This window comes from Primulina huaijiensis, chromosome 4 (genome assembly GCF_012295235.1).
Source record: "Primulina huaijiensis isolate GDHJ02 chromosome 4, ASM1229523v2, whole genome shotgun sequence".
Lineage (NCBI taxonomy): Eukaryota > Viridiplantae > Streptophyta > Magnoliopsida > Lamiales > Gesneriaceae > Primulina > Primulina huaijiensis.
Genome location: NC_133309.1, coordinates 24,104,539 through 24,127,654, shown reverse-complemented (window position 1 = coordinate 24,127,654; position 23,116 = coordinate 24,104,539). Strand labels below are relative to the sequence as shown.

The 23,116-nt window shown below is 34.1% G+C and overlaps 3 protein-coding genes and 1 long non-coding RNA gene across 13 annotated transcripts; 3 read left to right on the top strand and 1 right to left on the bottom strand.

Annotated features, from left to right (window-relative positions):
• Positions 1-749: 749 nt before the first annotated feature.
• Positions 750-4,233, bottom strand: LOC140975614 (uncharacterized). 8 transcript variants are annotated; one of them, XM_073439426.1, is made up of 9 exons: positions 4,097-4,184; positions 3,903-3,955; positions 3,456-3,572; positions 3,143-3,216; positions 2,486-2,579; positions 2,117-2,256; positions 1,481-1,843; positions 1,199-1,261; positions 750-1,055 (listed from the first exon to the last, which is right to left on the bottom strand). In XM_073439426.1, the coding sequence occupies exons 3-9, from the start codon at positions 3,508-3,510 to the stop codon at positions 819-821; spliced, it is 1,026 nt and encodes a 341-aa protein (XP_073295527.1). In that variant the 5' UTR covers positions 3,511-3,572; positions 3,903-3,955; positions 4,097-4,184; the 3' UTR covers positions 750-818. The 8 variants fall into 8 exon arrangements, with proteins under 8 accessions (XP_073295527.1, XP_073295533.1, XP_073295530.1 ...); XM_073439432.1 differs by having other exon boundaries at positions 2,486-2,570; XM_073439429.1 differs by having other exon boundaries at positions 3,456-3,566; positions 4,097-4,174.
• Positions 4,234-6,356: 2,123 nt separating this feature from the next.
• On the top strand, positions 6,357-19,288 carry LOC140975615 (protein MIS12 homolog). Of its 2 annotated transcripts, XM_073439436.1 has the most exons (9): positions 6,357-6,472; positions 6,530-6,548; positions 16,980-17,112; positions 17,205-17,262; positions 17,395-17,514; positions 18,229-18,324; positions 18,413-18,551; positions 18,878-18,985; positions 19,085-19,288. In XM_073439436.1, exons 1-9 carry the CDS (start codon positions 6,443-6,445, stop codon positions 19,141-19,143), a joined length of 762 nt encoding a protein of 253 aa, XP_073295537.1. In that variant the 5' UTR covers positions 6,357-6,442; the 3' UTR covers positions 19,144-19,288. The 2 variants fall into 2 exon arrangements, with proteins under 2 accessions (XP_073295537.1, XP_073295536.1); XM_073439435.1 differs by having other exon boundaries at positions 6,443-6,548.
• LOC140975843 (inorganic pyrophosphatase TTM2) lies at positions 8,677-11,314 on the top strand. The gene is given in 10 exon segments (XM_073439771.1): positions 8,677-8,737; positions 8,831-8,896; positions 9,184-9,197; positions 9,571-9,693; positions 9,775-9,847; positions 9,850-9,886; positions 10,088-10,211; positions 10,374-10,625; positions 11,024-11,136; positions 11,138-11,314. Coding segments are annotated over 10 exon segments (951 nt in total). The 3' UTR covers positions 11,226-11,314.
• Positions 19,289-20,699: 1,411 nt separating the features above from the next.
• LOC140975619 (uncharacterized) lies at positions 20,700-21,630 on the top strand. Of its 2 annotated transcripts, none has more exons than XR_012175011.1 (3): positions 20,700-20,836; positions 21,185-21,249; positions 21,541-21,630. It is a non-coding gene; the product is annotated as an uncharacterized lncRNA (long non-coding RNA). The 2 variants fall into 2 exon arrangements; XR_012175012.1 differs by having other exon boundaries at positions 21,532-21,630.
• Positions 21,631-23,116: the final 1,486 nt, after the last annotated feature.

Sequence of the window (23,116 nt, the reverse complement as noted above, 5' to 3'; positions counted from 1 at the left end):
TGAATCAAACTCATGTTCCAGTTCGGCTCGAAATATTCAAACATGTTCTCAAACTACTTGAAAATTTATAGATGTGTTTAAAAAAATGTTCGAAATAAAATATTAAACTAGCTTACGATCATAAACTATCGAATAAATAATTTAAACTTGTGTTCATATAATGTCCACAAAAATATAAATTCACATGCTATTAAGATTACCGTAATTCTAATTAATTTTGTTTATATTCAATTTTTATACATAATTTTTATTAAGTTTAAAATATTTTTTTCCTAATGACATGTTAAATTTCCTTTTGCTTTTTTTCTAATTACCCACATATTCTAATTACACAAAGAAAATTTATGAGACAGATATCAAAAAACGGATCTTTTATTTGAATCACTCATGAAAAATATTGTTTTTTATGTTAAAAATATTACTAATTATTATAAATATGATAATAGTTAACACGTCTCATGTATCTTTATCATCCGTGAGACCGTGTGACTTACTATTCTAATTTAGGAATGTTCTTATAACTCAAAATATTTATCAAGCAAGTTTTCAAGAAATCGCCATTTGTATGTACATTCCACTTGTATCAACAAAAAATGGACATTGGTCTATATTAAAATATATTTGTGTAATTTGTCTATAAATATGTTTGAAAATTAATTTATTTTTAACAAAATAGAATTCAAATTTTTTCATAAATTTAGTCGGATTCTCTGAAAATAACATTAAATGAAATTAAAAAATAAATGGACGACAGAAGAAACAACAGGAGATAAGCTAATCTTTTCCCTGTTATATCCAATATAACCGAAATGAAGTCATCAATAACATGAGAGCTTGCATTTCCTAAAACTATTATGTCTGCCGAAACTAGTTGGGGGGGCATCAGGGGGAAGATGAAGATGTTCTTCATTGTACTTGATACCCATGAGACACAGACCATGAGGAGGAACAAACAAGGCGTGCTTCGCGAGTTCTTTTCGGTCACGGGATGCCAAAATCTTGGGAACAATGTCAGGCGAAGCGGCTTCTCTCCCAACTTGAAGCAACAATGCAACCTATGAACGTAGGCGAAAAATGATCATTACCATTCACGTGAAAAAACATAACTTTACATTTGTTGACAGAATCATGGTGAAATTCATCCATTAGTTTTGAGAGTGATTTTTAGATAGGAAAATAGGGATGAAAAATCAAATACCATGTTCCGAACTTGTCTATATAGAAAACCAGATCCTTCAACTTCTACTTGAAAAAGAGGTCCCTACAAAAGAGAGAGATTTGTTAAATTCAAGTTTAGCGACGCTTAATAAAACACAAACAATTTCATCTTATTGCATAAGTTCATCTGATCTATAAAAACATTTAATATGTTATAAAAGATGGAGTCCCAGCTCCAAAGTTATACGCAAAGATGGTAGAATATTAAGCTTCATAATCGTAAAGAAAAAGGGAATGAAATTTTACTCTATTTAAGAAGTACCATTTCATTCACATCAAAACAGAAGATATTCTTCACTGGATTCGGTGTCCTATCGTTGCGTGATGCATTGGAAAATGCAGAGAAGTCGTGGGTTCCCACAAAATGCTTTGCAGCATCCCTCATGGCAGCTGTATTGAGTTTATAAACACTGTGGTAAGCATAGTGCCTGAGAAATGGGTCCATGATGGTGCCATTGTAAATTTTGTAGCCATAAATCTTGCTCTTAACTGAAAAACGAGCATGAAATTCATGCACTGCGGAGCTGATCTCTCTGATTCTGATGTCAGAGGGAAGAAGACCATTTAGTGCTCTGTGAATGCTTTCCAAGTTGTCATAGTTGAAAGGCGTAATAAAGTGCGCCACCTAAAATACAAACATTTTTCGTGAAATTTATCTTTTTTCAGTGATTCCACAGTCACAAAGATTTGTCAAAGCTTAAAATCAATATTTCACATCAACAGTTTCGAAGTTAGGCTTATTTCAAAGAACACTGGATGAGATTTAATTAACCAACATCCTGCGACATGGTGTAAAGTTAGCCAAATCATAAGAGTGTGTTTCTTGGTAATTAATAATATCTTTGAGGGCTTCTGTAATTATGTCAAAACTCATGAATGCCTATGTAACTAAACATACCTGGCACCAGGCATGAACTCCCGCATCTGTTCGACTCGCACCAACCAACTGAAGTTCTTCCCGTCCTAATTTTGTAGTTCGGGTCAAAGCTTCTTCAACAATACATTGGACCGTTGGCGTCGATTGCTGGTATTGCCACCCTACATACAATCAGCACCCTCAAGTATAATTGCATAGCTGGAATCAACTTAACAGAGTAAAATTCAAAGTTTGTGAACTGCAAAAAGTGATAAATCTTTGATTCCTCCCAGGGAGGAACATGATAAGAATGCAAGTTAGAAAACAATATTGTAACAACCACCAGTATTCAGCAATATTTAGAAAAATATTTTAACCAGAGAGATGAAGAAAACAACACGAGGACAAAACCTGAAAAACGGGTGCCATCATAAGCAATAACCAAGCGCCACTTAAAACCTCGAACTGGTAACTTTTCCGCATCCTCCCCACCAGTCTGCAAATCCTGCTTGCAAAATATTATTATAACAGTAGAAACAACTAATTGAGCAAAACAATACACAGCCAGCAATTATAAGAAAAAAACAGAGAGGGCATGGCAAATGGTAATTTTAATAACCTCCATTGTTTTCTCTAACTGCCCATTTATCCAGTAATATCATGTTCTAATCTTACTTTTGCATGTATCTGGTAATCTGGAATGGTTACGGAATTCTAAATGTAATTTCAGTCAAGACGCTTTAAGTACAGAGTCTTTAACCAGCAAGAGGTATAAGGGATTGAACAGGAACTTGAACCTAATACTTAGATGAAGTATTCTACTCCTTGAATATCACTATGGGAAGAGAGGGAGCAAATTACAAATAATGGTGCTAAACTGTGAAATCTTTGCACTTCACATTCAAAATTACCTGTGAATAGGGCTTAATTTTTCTACACAACTCGAGCTAAGAGTTTCGAAAGCACACCAACAAACCAGGCCAAATTTGTTCTTCAGCTACTAATCGAGGACGAGCTCTATATGCATAAAAACAAATCAAAGAACGTGACTTGAATGTATGCAATCACCTTTAGCCCATGGATACATGACATTGGTACACAAAACTGAGACAACTTAAATTTCACCAACCTAAGTGAAGAACCTGAAAGTAAAAGATAACGTCAATTGAGCAGCGGTCACATTAGTTTAAAGCTCGATTTCTGTAAACAATGCACTCGGACATATACATAAAAGCATATTTACACACATACATATGCACATACATATATATATATATATATATATATATATATATATATATATATATGCACACGTCAACTTACAGACAAGTTTGAAATCCAATCAATAACCAGAATCTTAAGAATATAGTTAATGGTCTACCCTTGTTTAGTGGGATCCATGGAGAGACAGCAATTGGTGGTGACTGTTGTAGCATCTATCTTATGTAGACTGACTCCTTAACGTCTCACAACAGAAACCAAATTTAGAAATCTGAAACTAAAACAAAAACGAACTCAATCATTACAATTATACAGCAGAAGCTAAAATCAGTAAAATGAGAACACTAGAGCCTAAAGGTGGAAGCTTGGATGTCATTCAATAAGAACCACGAACAAAACTGACATAATGGGTTCGAGCTAAATATAAAACGTAATGGAAGGAAAGATGAAAGAATCACAAAGCAGACCCAAGAATGGAACAGCTCAAATTCCGGACAAAAATCAAATTTCAAGACATTCAATAATCAATGTTCAATGTAAGGCAATCGGGTTCATTTCCTTTTTCCTTAATCTGGTAAAAGTCGGTGTAATAATAGAGAGACGCTACCTTGGCACACGGCGTAGCAGTTGGCTGGCCTTTTATTCATCGGGATGTAACGGCTGCGAGGGGCAAGAAATCAAGAATCGAGGGGCAAGATCTTTTATCCATTTATTTATCAGTAATATTGATTATTTGAATTTGTTTATATACTCGATACTATTATTATTTATTTTTAAAAGGATAACGGAGAATTTAACCACCTTCGAATTAGTTCACTGTGCAAGCTCCAACAAACTTCGAACTCAAGAAGACGAATCAACCCATCTTTATCACACAGGGATTCTCGGCCATTTCCTTTCCCTGAACTCTAGCAAGCGGTATCAGCTGCAAGCTGCTTAAATTTTTTTATCAAAACCCAAAGGCCGCATCAATATCAGTACTTTCTTGACTTTTTTTTCTAATAAGGTTGGTGATCATTTATGAATTTCCGCCGATTGAAACATCAAGATCACGCCCGTCTAACTTAGCATGTGTCAGCTTGCAACCTTTTTATTTCCTTACTGCCGCCGGCCTTTGATTCGTATCAACTGATTACATTGAATTTCAAGAAATGATTTAGGAGTCGGAATTTTTTTCTTTTTGAATATTGTTTGAAGTGTAATATGTTGTTTTGGTGTGTTTAGTATTCCATTAATTGAATTTTCAGTTTTATTACTTGTACACTTGTATTATTGATGCGATCCGGGTTTAATGGAAGAGCCGGGTCAGATGTTCCACCGAATCTGCTATCAAGATGATGAAGGAAATAGGAATAGTATGAATAATTAAACCAGAAGTTTTCTTCCCAGGTAGTTATGGAGACCTGCGATCAAGAAGATAAGTGAATGGGTGCCAGAGGGGTACCCGACGTGGCCACTCCGATGCTTAAGTCAGTAAATGATTCAACAAAAAAAAGACCAATGTAACCAAGTGATGGTTGTGATATTGGTGTGAATGAAAGGGTTTTTAACAATAAATGAGCAATGAATGCTAGTGTATTTAATATGTGAATGAATATAAATGCAAAGAGAGAACATGGTATTTATAGTAGGAGAATTAATGATGATATCGTCCTGCGCGCTACCTACTAATTATAGAGTGGCGGCTGATCATACCCTATATCCTGTCAGATTTTTGTCAACCACTTGGATTGGCGTCAGAGATGGGACAGCCCCTCATATCCTATTCTACTAGTATACTCAAGTACGGTGTTTATATCGAGGTAGCCCGAGTAGGAGGTTTCCGGGAGATTTCATGATAGCCCGATCATCCAATAACTCGGGGAGAAGACGTCCCAAGCGTTCACATGCCGGGCCTCTGATGAACCCCTTCCGCAAATTTACCCTAATTTGGGCCATTCATTCAATATCCCGGGTCATCCATGACCCGGGCTTTTTTGGGGTATCATCAATTGTCTCGAGTCATCCATGACCTGGGCACAGCCCGGACTATCCCGGGGTATCATCAATTATGATTCTTGACTTAATCTCCCTTAACAAGTATATGATTTTGTGAAAGAAATAGTTTATATTGTTGTGGATATAAATAGATAATTGATGTGTCTTATGACTGATTTTCCGCAAGATATTTGCTTTGAGTAGTTACAGTCTAGGATTGAGGAGAACCGTCCAACTCTAACCAGAATAAGCTAAGCTTATTGGCATGGTCAAAATTAGGTCACGAAATAATTCAATTTGTTGAGAAGGGTAGTTATACAATAATATATGGACTTTAAGGACTTTGTGATTGGGCCTCATTTTAAGTAAACGATGAATTGTCATACTTTAAAGCTGTATTTTTTTTGTTGGCGGTGTTTTTACTGTTTATGTTCGGCCTGCATTAGGATCCAAGCACAATGGGAAGATAAAGTAGTGATATATTTTCAAGTTTAGAAAGTGTATTAGTCTGATTTAATCATGCTCAGTTATGTGTTTCTTTATGGATTTGTCTACAGTTATGTGTTTCTTTATGGATTTGTCTATTAGCACTGTGCAGCATGTGCACTATGGCTGTGGGACGTTACTGCTTGATTCTTGGCCTTTTCGGTGTCTAGATCCTCTCTATTTTATTTGCTTATCTCCTTATTCTCACTCTTTTGGAGAATATAGCGTGCATGTGAGATTGTTGATTCAACTTCACTCTAATTTGGTGCTTTGTACACTGACTCAAAAGTATGATAGCAATTTCTCTACCTTTACTTTCTGTAGTTTGATGTGAAAGGCAGTTCACTTTTCCACGTCTGTGACTAGAAGAATCACCCAAGTTTGAAGTTTTGATATGGCTCAGGAAGCTCTTCCAGGTGCTGAATCTCCTAGGAAGCGCTCAGGCCTGTTGAGAGATCAAGTGCAATTAGTTAAAAGTAAACATTCTGATCGTTCTGAGATTGCTCCAATCCACGATCCTTTGTCATTTGAGAAGGGTTTCTTTGCAACTGTTAGTGCATGCCAGTTATTGGTTCAAAAGAATGATGGGATGGTATTAATGGGGGTGGCTGGTCCATCTGGAGCTGGAAAGACAGTGATGACTGAGAAGATCCTCAACTTTATGCCGATCATTGCTTTGTAAATATGGATAATTATAATGATGCAGCCCGTATTCTTTATGCCGATCATTGCTTTATAAATATGGATAATTATAATGATGCAGCCCGTATTATGGATGGAAACTTCGATGGTAAATCTTGTGCACAATTTTCTAATTACTACTTTTTTGTTTCTGATTATCAATTTTATTTACATCTCGGATTCACTTTATATAGTCTTAATGATTTTATAGCATCATATCCGTGTTTATTTGTCAGTTTGCCCTTTATAAATCCAATGCACACAGGCCAACTTTTATCAAAACGCTCTAATTGCTCTGTGTTGGCATATAAGATATTTCTGTTGTATTTCTTTTACTGTTTCAGAAGTCCTTGAATATCTTGTGTTTGCATCCTCAATATCAAATTTCTGAAAAATAAGTTGGAAGTTGTGCAGCCCTAGATGTTCTCTCTCCTGCTTAACATATATGGAAAACTTCTTTATGATAAATATCTCTTTAGATAAAAAAAAATTATATGAATTTTTAACCTCGATGGGTTCTGCAGATCTTTAATCCCTGCTATGTGTTTTGATTGAATGCATAAACATAATTTTATCAGAAAATAAGATATAAAGGATATTAACAACCTAAAATAGTGTCTCAAAATGCATAATTAAGCTGATTCGGCCGGATTATATAGTTTTAGATTTTGGTTTAATGAAGCAAACAAGATGCATAGAACTGATAAGTGCTGCAGCCTATAGCTATAGTATGAAGATTTTAGCTACAGTCATGACCGTTGTCTTTAATTGAATATATTTCCTGAATTTTTCGCCTTTGTTCTATAAATTTTGATAAACATGATGTTTTTCTCTTTTTGTTGTTGTAAAGATTTTGTGGCTTCATTCTGTTATAGGAAGTTACTGGAACCTCTGAAGAACTAAATGATCAGCAATTTACTGTGAAACTGATGGTGTCATTCTTGAGGCATGTTTTGTTATATTCAATTATACTTCCTTTTTTGGTGACCGTGAAGAAAAGCCTTTACTGATGCTGTCTGTTATCCCATTCTTTCAGTTAGCTATACATTCCAAAACATTTTAGCATTTTAAGAAGTTTCCGAAATTATAAGTTTCAAAGAACTTGATAATTTGGGTTTCCTTACTGCAAAAGTTACTTATCCTATTCCACCTTTGATCAACCCTAACCCCCTTAAAACATAATTGTTTTTCTTATCCCGTTTTTAGGGAGTTGATGGGTAGTGCTGGGCAAATATAAAACCATTTAAGCGGCGGATTGAAAGAAATTATAACTTGCCTATTTTTTTTCTTTATCGTTATTTTAGCTAAAAGCATATTTTGCTTTAAATTCATGGATGGTATTTGTGTTAGCACAGTTTGGGATAAGTCAACCACGACTATGAATTTGGAGCCTTTTACTTCCTCTGTCCCTATCCTTTCTTTCCCAACCGTTCTTTGAAAGTTCAAAAGTTTATGCTTTTACTTGTCGTCATACAAAAAAAATTGATTAAATATTATATGAGAACATGATTTTTTGTATGTGGTTGGATTTGGGAACACAATATTTGGTTGAGTGGATCATATTCTGATCATATATGGAACAAAATTAATTTGGCAATTTCCATTCCCTACTGTATGTGTTTAAACTATTGGAAAAAATTGTGATCTTTAATGATTGATTGATTATCATGCAGCACGGTTCTCAGAATAATTAATGCTTCATGTTTTGTGAACAGATCCGCGCTTAACAGACTATGACTCTTTGCTTGAGAATATCCGTGATCTGAAAGCAGGAAACCCTGTTCAAATTCCCATCTAAGATTTTGTCTCTAGCTCTCGCATAGGCTACAGGTTCGCCTGCAACTTTGAGGCTCATCGCCTCCTTCCTATTATTTGCCATATATGTTTCTTGTATTTATCTTTAATTTGAAACTCGTGTTTTAACATTGTTGCCTAACTATTAACTGTATTTTATCTTAAGTTCAAGTGGTTGGTTTCAACTCCGAAAAATTTTATTTAGTAACTTCTACACCTGCATTGTTATTATAGAAGGGATATATGCATTGAGTGAAAAATACGGCCTTTTCTAGACCTCCGTGTCTCTTTTACCGCTGGAGTGCACTTTGACCTTGTAAAACATGTTCTGAGGGATATCCAACGCGCTGGACAAGAACCTGAAGAGATAATTCACCATATATCAGAAATAGTATCTCTCTTTCCTACAGAATTGTCTCCATGATATATGTAGCTCAATTATTATGCTAAATCTTAGTTTTACTGATGATGCACTACAGGATCTTATGGTATTCTTTGCTGCAGGTATATCCCATTTACAAGGCTTATATTGAGCCAGATCTACGAATAGCTCATATAAAAATCACTGATAAATTTAATCCATTCTCTGGATTTCAGAATCCGATGTATATTTTAAAGGCGAGTCTTCAGCTTCTGGCTACCATGCAACTAAATATTTTGCAGGTATCTGTAATCTAGTTTGAGTTTGATTTTGGTCTTGCTATAGTCAACAAGGGCACTTACAGTGGATCAAATTGAGGATGTCTTTTCTACGTACTATTTTATAACGTCATTACGGTCATGGATAGTCCCTTCGTTATTTTACCACGAATTACTTTTGAAGTTAGTGTGCGCCTTCTTGGTGGGCTGCTGACACTGGTGTATACAATAGCTTCCATCCTTAAAAGAAGCAGCCATGTTTTTTCCAATGATTAAATTTGTGTAAAAACTGATTGGCTAGAGCAACTAAATCACAAGTATCCAGGTACGACATCAGTCTAATTGTTTTCTGTGTATTATCTTGTTTAACGTTTTGGTGGTTGACACCAGGATCAACACAAAGTTATTCTATTTCTGATGTTCTCCCTGCAGGGAGTTTTTTAATGAAATCTTGATTCAGGTCATATGATCTAGCTGGAGTTATGAGTAAGACGAAAGGTTAATGTAAATGGGAAATCAAGCTTAACATTTTCATTTTTATACTTTTAACGATATAAGATTGTCAGTGTGTATTTGTTCTTTTCTTTTGTTTCAGGCAGTTTCCTCTATGATAATATTATGTTATCTCTTAGTACTCATTCTTGTCTGAGCAGCCCTCTTTTTTTTTTTACTTCACCCACGACTGATTTTGTACACAGGTACAAGGAAGAGATAGGTTGTATGTGAAATATGTGGCCGAGGAGTTGGGTTTGGATGGTTCATTTGTTCCACGCACTTACATAGAGCAAATTCAATTGGAAAAACTTATAAATGACGTTATGGTTCGACCCCATAGAAATTATCATGATTATTCATGTTTATTTCATCCATCGGAATCTTTAATCTTATTTCAAACGTCATAGGCACTACCTGATGATTTGAAGACAAAGCTCAGTATAGATGATGCTTTGGTTTCCAGTCCTAAAGAAGCTCTATCCTGGCCTCTGCAGATAGGAGAGCGAAGTCCCTCAATCGGTATGCTGCTTTTTGCCATTAGCCTCTTGTAGGAAATAGAAAATTATGACAGATGAAAATAGTTCTTACTTCTTGTCTCATTACCCAATTTGGTGATCGTTTTCTCATTTAGTCTTTTCATATTTTTTTCATGTCCCTAATATTATGGTGCCGATTTCTTGAGGAGATCAATATGTAATTTATTTTTGTCCTTTTTGGCAGTGGCATCCCACACTCATACTCTACACAGCGTGATAGAAGTATACCAAAGCTGACAAAACTTGCTGTCAACAGTAGGAGGTATGATGGAAGGACCCCAGATTCACCAGCAGCCCTTGCTAATCAGGTTACCTCACAGGCATATATTTGGTTAACAGTGCTCTTTAATGTCTTATGTCATTAGATTTTTGTATCTCCTCGTCTTACATGTTAAGGTTTTATTAGAATGGAGATTATGGAGATGATTAAAACAATTTAGTATCATTACAATAAACCTTCCAATTTTCAGGGAATCGTCAGTCAGTTATCTGAACAAATTTCAATACTGAATGAGTGAATGGATGAGTTTACATCACGAATTGAAGAGCTGAATTCAACTGCTAGTCTACAACATTTGGTGATGCGGGCTGAAGCCTGCAATGCCTCCGTGCCCACTTCTCTTTTTGTTTCTGGCACAGACAATGTCTCATCGACTGGTTCATTCCTCCCCAATTCCTTATCATCTTCCCAGTTGGCGAAGGAGTCTCCTTTCATGGAAGAGGTAATTTTATTATGCCAAATCTCCTCAATCTAGATAAAACCTCTGCTGAGAGGGCAAAAACTGAAAAGATGAAACAAGAAAAGAACGTACCATGTTAGTGTTGGCTCTTTTACAGGTTCTTTCTAAGAGATGTCATAGAAAACATTTCAGGATATGAAGGGTTTGTTTGACCATGAGCATGTGAGTTAGAGTTGGGAAATAAGACTTTGAGATGAAGATTCTTTCTGCATTTATGAATGTTTGAAAATACCATGCTTTTTATTGTTTTTTAAGATCTTGATCTTTTAGATGAGCTAGTATAAACTTTTTAATTTTCTGTTTAGTTTTGATCTTGGGATATTGTCTGTTGTTTCACTTGTTTCCATTGACTTTCTTAGACAACAGTTATCTGGGAACAGATTTTACTCGTTGCTCGCGGAGAGCGCCAAATCATGCTTCAGATAGACAATCTTAGTAATCTCATGCATGAGTATTTCGGGGAAAGATCTCATTAAGGACGAACAAGTTTAGCCCGGCGGTGTGACAGACATGGAAGTATTCATCGGCATTCCTTTACTTGTTTCTTTGGCAATTGGCGTCATCGAACTCCTGCTGCACTAAAAAATAATGTGCATTCCGCTCCTAAACAATTGTATTGTGTAATATCTGTATAGTTGTGTATTGTGCGGAATTGTGGTATATTTGTGCTAGAGCTTATATTTAAATAAAATATATTCAAAAATAAAAATTTATAATTTTATAATTGAAAGTATTTTGTTTAACATAATTTTCAGGATCGTGTGTATCGTATATAAGTGTTGTATCGGATGTTATAATATCTTGTGACAACTTGCAGCATAATAATATAACACATAAATAAATAACTTTAAATAAAAGTAACATATAGATAATTATGCACAAGTGAACACACTTGTGTGATGCTTCAGGGCAATCGATAGAAAATAAATCGAGTCTACAAAATCAGTACTAATAGAGAAACGAACAATTATCTTCCTTAACTAGTCAAGGAACTAAATTGCATCCTAAAATATCGATAACAAAATTAACCAAAACACAAGAATGCAAATCCGTGTAACCGAAATTCGGAGCAACAAAACAATTCTGCAACCAACACTTTCTACGAGTATTGTCTTCAAATTTCTTCAATACGTAATGGCAACACAGTGAAACAGTGATGCTTCGTCTTTGCTTGTGTTTTAGAAAATTCTCTCTTTGTTCTTTCGTATCTCGCTCATCTCGCTTTTTTCTGGTACAACAATTATTCTTCAATATATATAAACTTGTGTTGATTTTGATAAGATTCTTTGAATAGATTCATATAAGATAATGAAAGTAATCTTTCATTCGTAAACAAATTCTTTTAAATATTAAAGATCAAATCTAGAGTTTAAGAAACTCAATATTTTAAAAAAACAAAACTCTTATTCAAAATCTTATTAAAAAAAAAAATTTAGGAGATAAATTGTGCCTTGCAAAGCAAGAAACGTTTCTTTTCAATCTCATTTTTTTTTCCTTTCAGGACAAAATTCACCACAAACAAGTCCAAGCAAGTTGATTCAACTCCAAGCAACTTCATTTAACTTTCCCAAATTTAACCAACATATTTTCCCCTGAATTTGATTATTTTAGCTTGAGTGTTAGCAGTGTTAACAACATGGAGGCAAACACATTCATCAATTAGTACCCAATCAGGGCATAACATTAAAAACACCTTAACATGTAATGAATTAACAATAACTTAAGAAACATGAAAAGAACTTAAAGCTAATCAAACTCGGAGCAGATAAAATGATAAAATAAAATCATTGATTGCTATCAGTATTAGTGTTAGCAGCTTCTTCAGCTTCGTCTCCATTGTTATCACTTTCTTTTATTACTGATGGTTATGATTCCGAAATTTGTGCATCACTCTTATCTCCTTTTTTTGGTCCAAGATGGACAACCAAATCCAAAAAGAGTCGATATTCTGCCACTTGGGCTTCATAATGAGCAATTAACTCTTTGGTCTGGACAATTTGTTTGAGGGCAAAATCAATTTGAACCTGGAGATGTGCTGGAGTGATCAGTATGAAGTTAGATGATGAGGTTGTGGCGCCAACATCTGGGGCAACATGTGACTCAGACAATGGAAGATTATCTTCCGATTACCTTTGAACAAGAAAAGGGCAATCTTTAGCGAATTACTTACATCGAACAGCTCTTCATCAGTGTCTCTTATGAATCCTTTCTGTTTTCCATTGGTACTCACAGTACCTTTAATTTTGGAAAAAGTCTCAAGTATCCCATAAATCAGTGAAAGAAATAAATGTTTGGATGATTTGAAACCTTTCTCGGCAAATTGGATGACTGTTTTGAAGACATATTTGCCAAAATTAAAGTTACTATGTGTACCAGTGGAAAACAAAACCAATTTCTTGGTCTCGTTGCAACTGTAGAATTGGTTGAAGGAGTCTGATTGCGTATAGAAATTTTGTGAAGAGTTGAGTAAAAAGACATCAAGTTGGCTGCAGAAAGACAACTTGGATGTGCTGGAATATGAGTGATCACGCCTCCAGTTAATACTGAAGTAACCTCATGAATGTTAGGTCGGAGGTCTTCTTGTGCATCGGCAGAAGTATGGTAGAGGTTGCTAACGATTGCGGGACTGAAATTGTATATTTTATCATGAATAAAAACTTTACCAAACTTTCTTGATCTCTCATCACCTACATCAAGTGAGAGATTGGTGTAGAACTCAAAAACATACTTACGACAGTACGGCACCACTGTAGAAACAGTCGAAAATAGCTCTCGGAGATTGAAGAAAGCCACCAGATCTACCTAGCGAAGGCATATGTATCCACATTCTTCTCATCAATGAACTCTCGGTTGGCATACACAGACCACTGAGTCAAAGATTTTTTAGTATATAACTTAGTTGAGAAGGTTCTGCTCAAATTATAGTCTCCGTTGTCTGTGCTGTCTGGATTGTCATCAACATCACTCGCAAAATCTTCACTGTCAATATCATTATCAGTATTATCATCGAAATTTTCATCAGTAGAGGTGTAAGAAGAACTGTTGGATGACTCAGGCCTGCTGTCTACGAATTTCTATTGCATTTCTGCATCAGGTTCATCTTCGGAGTCTTTAGGAGCAGATACAGAGGCAACACCCTTGTCTTTCTTCAAGTTTACCAAAAATTCGGCAGTCTAGCACTGTGGCACTGATGATCAGCGCCTAGGCACTCATCTCTAGGAAATTCAGGCGTCGCGGCACTAGTTTATTGCACTTAGGCGCTTGTTCTGGTCCTTTAACTGTTCGACATCAAAATTGTCCTTAATCGTCATCAATCATCCAATAGTGTTTTATCTCCTGCATGACACAAAAACAACAAATACCAAGCATAATTATGTCTGAAACTAACATAATTCAAATGGATTATCGTATAAAATTCGTGTAATTCTTGCACTTATCATACTAGCTCAATTGGTACCAGGATTGCTGCCAAGACCTATATATGTCCAGGAGGTCTTGGGTTCTAATCCTGGAAAGGTAAAAGCTCCATTGCCTGGGCTGGAGAAGTCCTATGAGTAATGGCGCATGGGAAAGCCCGTGAGGGACAAAGGCCCCTTGAGGGAGCCCAAGATCGAGATTGTCCATGGTCGTTACAGTTTTGCTCCCTACTATACCATGAAACTAAGTTATTTCTAAGGTAAAAATAACCTCTCGTAGTACTCTTTCTGTCGTCTAAATCTTCGGCCCAATTGTCATCACTAAATCCTACTAGATTGGTATTGATTTTCCTAGTGTACCACAATCCCAAATCCAAAAGTGCTTGCTATGTATCGTAAGATACATTTCACAACTTTTAAGTGCGTGATTTTGGGATTTGATTGATACCTTACACACAAATATACAATAAACATGATATCTGGACAGCTTACAGTCAGATATAGGAGATTGTCAATGATGTTGTGGAACATTGTTTTTTCAACACCTTCAGCATCACCGTCTTTGCATAGTTTCTCACTAGACCGCATGAGGGTTTTCATGTGTTTAGTGTTATCATGGCATAATTTCTTCACTAAATTATTTTCATATTTGCTTTGACACGAAACGATTTCATCATCTAGTTGCTTTATTTGAAGACCAAGGAAGAAACTTAAATCACCTACCATGCTCATTTCAAATGTCGAAGACATGTGTTCAACAAAATTATCAACATGCTTTTTGAAGAAACACAAAAAATTATATCGTCCACATAAACTTGATATATGAGTATATCATGCTTCAACCTTTGAATGAAAAGATTTTTATCGACCCCATCACGTTTGAATTCAATCTCAAGTAGATAATAAATCAACCTACTATACCAAGCACGTGGAGTCTGTTCAATCTATACAATGCCTTCTTCGGCTTGTCTACATGGTCCAAGTGATGTGGATCTTCAATTTTTTTCAGTTGACTCACATAAGTCTCTTCATTCAAATTGTCATTAAAAAAATATTTTTCACATCCATTTGATAAAGTTTAATCCCCATATGACATGCAATGGCAAGCAACAGTCGGACAGACTAGATGCGGGCTACAGGACGAAGGTTTCATCAAAATCCACATGCTCAACCTGTGTATACCCTTAAGCAACTAAACGATCTTTATTTCTAATAACATTCACTGATTCATCAGTTTTGTTCTTAAAAGTCCATTTTGTTCCAATAACATTAAAATGTTTAGGTCTTGGAACTAAATCTCACACATCGTCACGGACACACTATTCAAGTTCATTATGCGTAACATGAACCCAAAATTCATTTTTAAGGCTTCATTAATATTCTTTGGCTCAATGTGTGACACAAAACAGGAGTGTCTTACCTTAGAGTATACGGAACTCATGCATACTAGTCCAATCATCTTTTGGTATTTAACTTTTTCCTTTCTTCGAGTTTGCAGGTCCCCATGTACATCTCCAATTATTTCTCACGAAGGATGATTCTTCTATTTATTTTTTGGAATATCTTTTCCATCATTTTTATACCATCATCACATTGTTGATCTTTCTTGGATTCTATCGATCTCAACAGTCGTGTTGTGCTGGGCGTTACAACATCTGTATTATCCAGTGTCATGAACACTTCCAGCAAATCTTTTCTATCATCTTCAGCTCTTTTTTCATATATGATCAGCAAAATCATCAAATACAACATTAATGGATTCCATAATCTTCCTAGTTCTTAAATTAAACATTTGTTATGCACGACTTTTTATAGAGTATTTAATAAATAAACACTTATCACTCTTGGATTCAAACTTGGCTAGTTTATCTCTATCATTTAAAATATAGCATAAACATCTAAAAACATGAAAATATTTAAGATTTGTCATCTTTTCCACGATCATCTCATAGAATGTTATAGTAGAACCACTTCTCAAATATACACGATTTGAATTATGACATTCTGTATTTGGGCATCAGCCCAAAAACGTTTTGAAATATTCTTTGAACTCGGCATCACCCTAGCCATCTCTTGTAAGGTACGATTTTTTTTCGCTCGGCAATACCATTTTGTTGGATAAGTCTTTGGGGCGGATAACTCGTGAGTCATATCTTTCTTATCACACAACGATGAAAACAGAGATTTCTCGAACTCCTTATCATGGTCGGTTCTGATTTTGCTTACCTTCAAGTTATGCAGGTTAGTAATCTTTGCACTTAAACTTTTAAAAGCAATGAAAGTGTATGATTTTTCCATAAGAAAGCTTACTCATGTGAACTATGAAAAATCATCGACACAAACAAAAAAAAACTTTTTACCTCCATAGATTTCCACTTTCATTGGACTCATAAGACCCATATATAGTAGCTCAAGACAGTGTGTTGTGCCAAAGTGTTGCAGCACCGGTTGCGGCACCCGAGTTTGCTTACCATTTTGACAAGCTCCACAAACATAGGATACGCCTGAAGATAAATTGAACATACCTCGTACAACATCATACTTACTAAGGTTCTTCAATGTCTTGAAGTTTGCATGACACAACTTTTGATGTTACAGATCAAGTTCACTCAATTTGAGTTACTAACCTCGGTTCCTAATCGGTCGGTTATGCTGATATCGAGATAAGAAATATGTATATCACAAGATTGAACATGAAAAAAATGTCGATATAATAAATATCTATTTCATAGTATTGAACATGAGAAGGTCTATAATTCTATATGAGTTTTTTGTGTACTATTATTAGCAAGACTAATAGTGAATTTTGATTATATCCAAATAACCGAACCGCTTCAATTTAGCAATTGATTTCGATTTTCTTTTAAATAGAAGCTTAGCTTACATTTTTTTTTCTGGCGGGAAATTGGAGAAATCTTAGGTTTCTGTCTAATGGAAGGAAGCCAAAGCGAGGCGATATTTGAATCCTTGAATCTCAGCCCGCAGCTCTTCATCAATGAGGTCCTTAATATTGTCGACTATCTCCTCGACGAGGCTTTTGATTACTTCATCCAGTAATTCCCTCACTAATTTCTGTTTGCCGATTGGATTCAAACATTCTTCTGAAGTCACTTAATTTTTATTTATTTATTTTTTTGTGTTACAGGGAGGCTTCTACGCTGCTGAAAACTGCGGGCACAGATCGATCTGAGGAACTAACCAAGGTTTTTCAGACTAACCCTTTTTTTTCGTTTTTCTTTTTAATTTGTTGAATTTATGCTGTTGGGGTTGCTTAAAATGGTTTTTTCCTACATTTTATGGCTTAGAATTCTATGATTTTTGGTTTGCAACGGTAGGGGGTGGCATACATTCAAAATCTAATCCGATCGAGCCTCGACCAGCGGATGCAGAAATGGGAAGAGTACAGTCTTCGCTTTTGTTTTAGTGTGCCAGAAGAATTTTCACTGCCAAAAGCCGTATGTCTTACTCATTCTCGCTGAAAACGCGACAGTTTTTTTTTAAAATTTGTCTTGCCTGGATTGATTGAAAGGTGTTAGAAACATAAATTTCTTGGGAGAGGCTTTGTACATTGCCATCATTTAGTGGGTGTTCCCGGATCTTGACAAGATACAAACTTTTTACGAAATGAAAACTTAGACCATTTTTGTAAATGGCATTAATTCTGCAGATGCAGCGATTTGACCTAATTTTCTTTGAAGGATGTTTAGGTAGTTTAGAGAAATTAACTCCTAGGAAACAACATTCTAGTCCTCGACTCTAATGTTACACCCCATTGAATTGATTTGGCCTAGTCTGAAATAGAAGAAATTCTGAATCATTGTTTTGAGTTTTCTGTTACATTGGAGGACAAGTGGTGCCCTGCGGCCTTGCCTCTGCGACGGCTACAAAATGGTACTAATTGCAGTTTCTGGGATTACCCACGTTTGGTTTTTTGTTGAAGTTTCAAGGCATGTGTTGCTTTATCTAACATGCATTATGGGTCATGGTAATGTATCAAAATTCTATCGTGATAAGTGAGTTCGTCTGTTCATTTTATTTCACTAGCATATGGAACTAAGACTGTAACATTATTTGCTCAAAGCTGCTGTTATAGTTCATGCAAACTCGATGGTTCCATTCTATCTCATGATTTGATATTTCTTAAATACCTTCCAAAACTATCATTCTAGAATGAATCCTCTGGAGATGATTTAGCAGACCTTGATGCTCTTACTGACACAGAGCTGGACGCACAGTTGAAATCTTTGCGTGACAAACTTGCTCTGGTAACTGCGGTCTTACTGTCTGCACACATTTCCTTCGTAGTATGGTTATTTTACATTTTTGCTCATGAAACTTGAATTTAAAACTCAGGTTGGAAAAGAATCTGCTGAACTTAGTAGAGAACTTCGTTTACTGGAGAGGCAGTCTTTGTCAAGCAGTCGCTCCGTTGGGTTGATTGATGAAGCATTAGAGTTGTACCAGAAACATGATACCACCAAAATGTTCCAAGGTAGCAATAACTAGTGTCTGACCGTGAAGAAAGATGACTTTACTTTGTAGCTTTGTGGATCTAGAAAATTTCCTCCAAGTCTCAGTTTCCACTCGGTATTTTCCGTTTACCTTAAAGATGTGCAAGGTCTCCTCCATGGATATTACCTATTGGCATCCACGAACTAGATTGTGTTATATAGGCTATCTGAATATGAGATAGTTTTTGCCTTTGACTCGAATTTCACTGCTTCATTACATCAATAGTTTAATCAAAAGAAAAGCTACAAATTTGACAGATAACGATATTATTACCCTGCTAAACACCTTCTTGATTGATTTGGACAGAGCTGATAAACATGGTGTCAGAATTCCGCCCACGCCTGGGGAACCTGAAAAGGAGAAGAGGAGAAGAATTTCGATCCGGTGATGTGTTGCGCAAAAATCATCAAAATGGTAATTACCATAACATAGTCGCAGAGATTGTCTTCAGTTACATATCTTCATTTTATGCATATACCGAGAACATCAACTCGATTTCTATTGATTTTGTAGGACTGATCAATGCTCCAGTTGAAGAACTTCAGGAGTTTCTGGATGGGATAGAATCATAATTAGCTTCTGCATTGTGTTCAGCCCTCTAGTAATGCGAGAATTCTGGATAATTGGTTTAAGTGGTTGTTTTTCCATTTTCATGAAGCAAGTGAAATTAAAGTGACTTAGATATAAAAACATATATTATTTCTGATTTTCAAGAAATATTTTATTTAATTTATAAAGTATGAATAAATAATCATTATAATTATATAACCCAAAAATATATGTTCATATTAAGATCCATAAATCAGCATATCTTTTTTTATAAGTTTTTTAAAAAACATATTTTAAATAAGTGACTTCATTAATGGAAATTTTTTAGAATAACATATCAAAAGTTAAAGACTACCCATCAATATGTTAAAAAAAAACAAGATGCACTTTTTTCAGAATAGTAAGGCATGTGAATCCGATTAGCTAATTTTTTTATTTATTATTTTCTTTGATTTTTTTTTAATTAATGATCTTCATATGATGAAAATACAATGTAATATATATAAAAGTAGTATCCATTGATGCATAATGCTTGAGTGCAAACACATTTAATTTCCTAATTTAATAGGAAATTTAATGTTAATTATGTTAAATCTTTGTATAAATTGTAATTGTGTTGAAATAATGTTTTTAAATGTTGTATTAAGTTTTTATTTTATCGTTTTTTAGGATGGATATAAAAATTAATTTATTCAATCATCATAAAAGGATGATGAGATAGGAGGCCATGAATGACCTTCATTCTTTTACATGGAAAATTTTTCCTCCTAAATTACATATTTTTTATTTTTATTCTATTATCCATTTATTTATGGAGTTACTCTACTATTTTTTTAAAATTTTTGTTCATTTTCATCGAAGGATTGCCGTGACAATGGAAAATAATGATGTAATATCAAAAAATAATAACATAGAGCCTAAAAATGTTGACATGGAAACCATCATTGTCGATTTGTCAGATGTCAAATATGAAAAATGATTTTCTTGATTCATTAACTTGTTCGATTTAAATTTTGGGCCGTTAAATTGTCAAAGTATACTTTGATACATTAACTTTTATTTTCAGAAATTTTGGTCTAATTATTGATATGTTTATGTTTCGACATCATTTTTTAATGTCACATTAATAAGTGATACAAAATAGTCGAAAATTAAATGTTATTACGTCAATATCAAACTTTCTAAAATTAGTGAATCAAANTTGAGTTAAATCAATTTTTTGGTTAAACTGAAATTTTGGTAATATTATTGTGTTGTTGTTAATTTTATTATTTATTTCAATTCTAAAAATTTTAAAATTATTATTATTAATTTACTTCATATGATTTACGTAGGGATGATATTTAATATAAAGAGAGTGTTATTTATAATATTTTTACAAAAATGAATTGTTTCGGTATTTGTCAAATCTTATCGGATTTTATTTCCAAAAATACTCTCACAACGGTCAAATAAATGGTAACACTTGAAAACCCATTGGATCCATTATCCCTCTCCGCTCCTCTCCCCCAGATTCGCGCTTCAAGTTGGACAGATTTCTCCGGCGTTCAAGAATCGAGTGGCTTTAAAAGTTGTCAGAAGACCCATTTGATGATTCCCCCAAATTTTCAAACCTAACGTTCTTATCGATTATCCGTCTCCACCCCTATCTTTCCAACTTCTCGCTTCGAGTTGTACAGATTTCTCGGCATTCAAGAATCAACGATTCTTGATTAGGTTCGCGTCTTCTCTTCCTATATACACAATAAATTTCTTACTTCGAAGCTTTATATTAAACTTCAGTGTTCGCCTATTCTTGAAATACTGATGAAACACCAATGAATTGCTTTCTTGAAGATGTTTTGACCTTGTTATGTTGATGTTGCTTGTTTATGTTGATTTTTTGCAATGCAGGCATGCATCGGTTATTTAATGATCTTCGCTGGAAAAATTTTGATGATTGATATATTTTTTTTCATTTTTCTTCAGAAAATTTGTAAAACATAATTAAAATTGAATATTCTGTAAGTGGAATGTTGTTGCTGTCAACTTGCGTCGCTAACGTTCTGGTTTTCAATTTTGAAGTTAACTGGGAAATCATGCTTCTTGAGAGGTTTGGCGCTGGCCTTGATGAGGCGTTACCTGCTAAGGTATAAAAATTTCATATATCATTAAATTTATAATGTAGTGCAAGATAGTATTACAGTTTGCAATAGTTATTCATGATTTATAGAAAATCAAAATCATAAATTGGAAATCTCTGTGATGTTTATAAAGTATGAAAAGTTTCATATATCATCATCATATTTATATTGTAGTACTAGAAAATATTTCAGTTTGCTATCATTATTGATGATTAATATAAAAAACTATATCATAAATTGGTTTGGTTTTTTTAATGTTTTCTTGAGAAAATTTGATGTGTATTGCAGGATACTCAGTGGGGTTTTTTTTTATATTTTTTTAAATCCTTACAAATAGTTATTTTATCGCAATTTTGTTTCATTTCACAATGTTGTACTTTTATGTAGATCTGACAAAAACTGGAGGATTAATAATTTTTTTTTCATTTTTTTGAAAAAATATGTAAAAATTAAAAATCATTTAATATTATTGCTGTAAATAATTCTTTCATTTCTATGCAGAAAATAGTTTTTGTGAAAAGTTATTTCATTATAAAATGTTAACCTCTTTTATTTTTTTTTTCCTATAGATCTTCGCTGACAAAACTTTGATGATTAATAATATTTTTTAATTTTTTTTCAATAAAATAAAACATAATTAATAATGAAGTTTCTGTAATTTGAATATAATTGCCATTACAATTTTTTTTCAGAAATATCGATTTTTGGGGGTTTTTTTTGGAGTTTCTTGTAAATTATATGTGCTAAATTCTTAAATAAAACAACTTATCTGAAAAAAGGGGTTGATTTCCAATAAAGAGGGAGTCTTTTTTTTCTATTTTAGCATCATCCTTCAATATTATAATTTTACGTGCTAGTTCTTTTTCTATGAGTGTCATCAACTTGCGTCAATAGCCTTGTGTTTTAAATTTTGTAGTTAATCGAGAAATCAAGCTTTTTGAGAAGCTTGGCGTAGAGCTTGACAAGAAGATGGTTTGATTTTTTTTTTCCACTATGTATAAAAATGAAGAAACTGAGGCAGACACGTCTTTTTCTTATCTTGGAGATTATGTGACCTTTCTTTCAAACGAAGATAAGTAATTTTCTTCTTCCTTATTTTTATCGTTTCAAAATTTGTGGTCATAAAAAGTTAGATAATTAAACATCCTAAAACCAAGTCACCTAAACTTTGATGTGAGAATTTGATTTTTTCAAAATAGTTCTTCTAACAGTTTTCATATCAACGGATTTTTTTTATGTTAGATGAACTATTTTTTTTGGCAAGATTCTCAACAAATTAATAATTTTAATATGTAATTTGTTGTAAAAATCATATTAAAATAGTTTAATTTTTTTTGGAGCTCATCTTTATTATTAATTTTTTACTTGCAGTATCATTTTGATGTCTTCCACAAGGATCAAGAACGAGTGGACGGTAATCTCGCATGATTTATGTTGACAACCTTCTTACTGATATTATAGAATCGGAGGTTGAAGTTTAACAAGTCTGATTGAACAATGCTATTCTCCTTTCTCTGAACAATGTTATTGGGTTTTTATCATTTCAAAATTGGTGGTGAAAGAAAGTTAGATAATTAAACATCCTAAAACCAAGTCACCTAAACTTTGATGTGAGAACTTGATTTTTGCAAAATAATTCTTCTAACAGTTTTCATCCCAACGGATTTTTTGATGTTAGATGAACTATTTTGTTTGACAAGATTCTCAACAAATTCATAATTTTAATATGTAATTTGTTGTAAAAATCATATTAAAATAGTTTAAATTGTTTTGGAGCTCATCANTCTCGCATGATTTATGTTGACAACCTTCTTACTGATATTATAGAATCGGAGGTTGAAGTTTAACAAGTCTGATTGAACAATGCTATTCT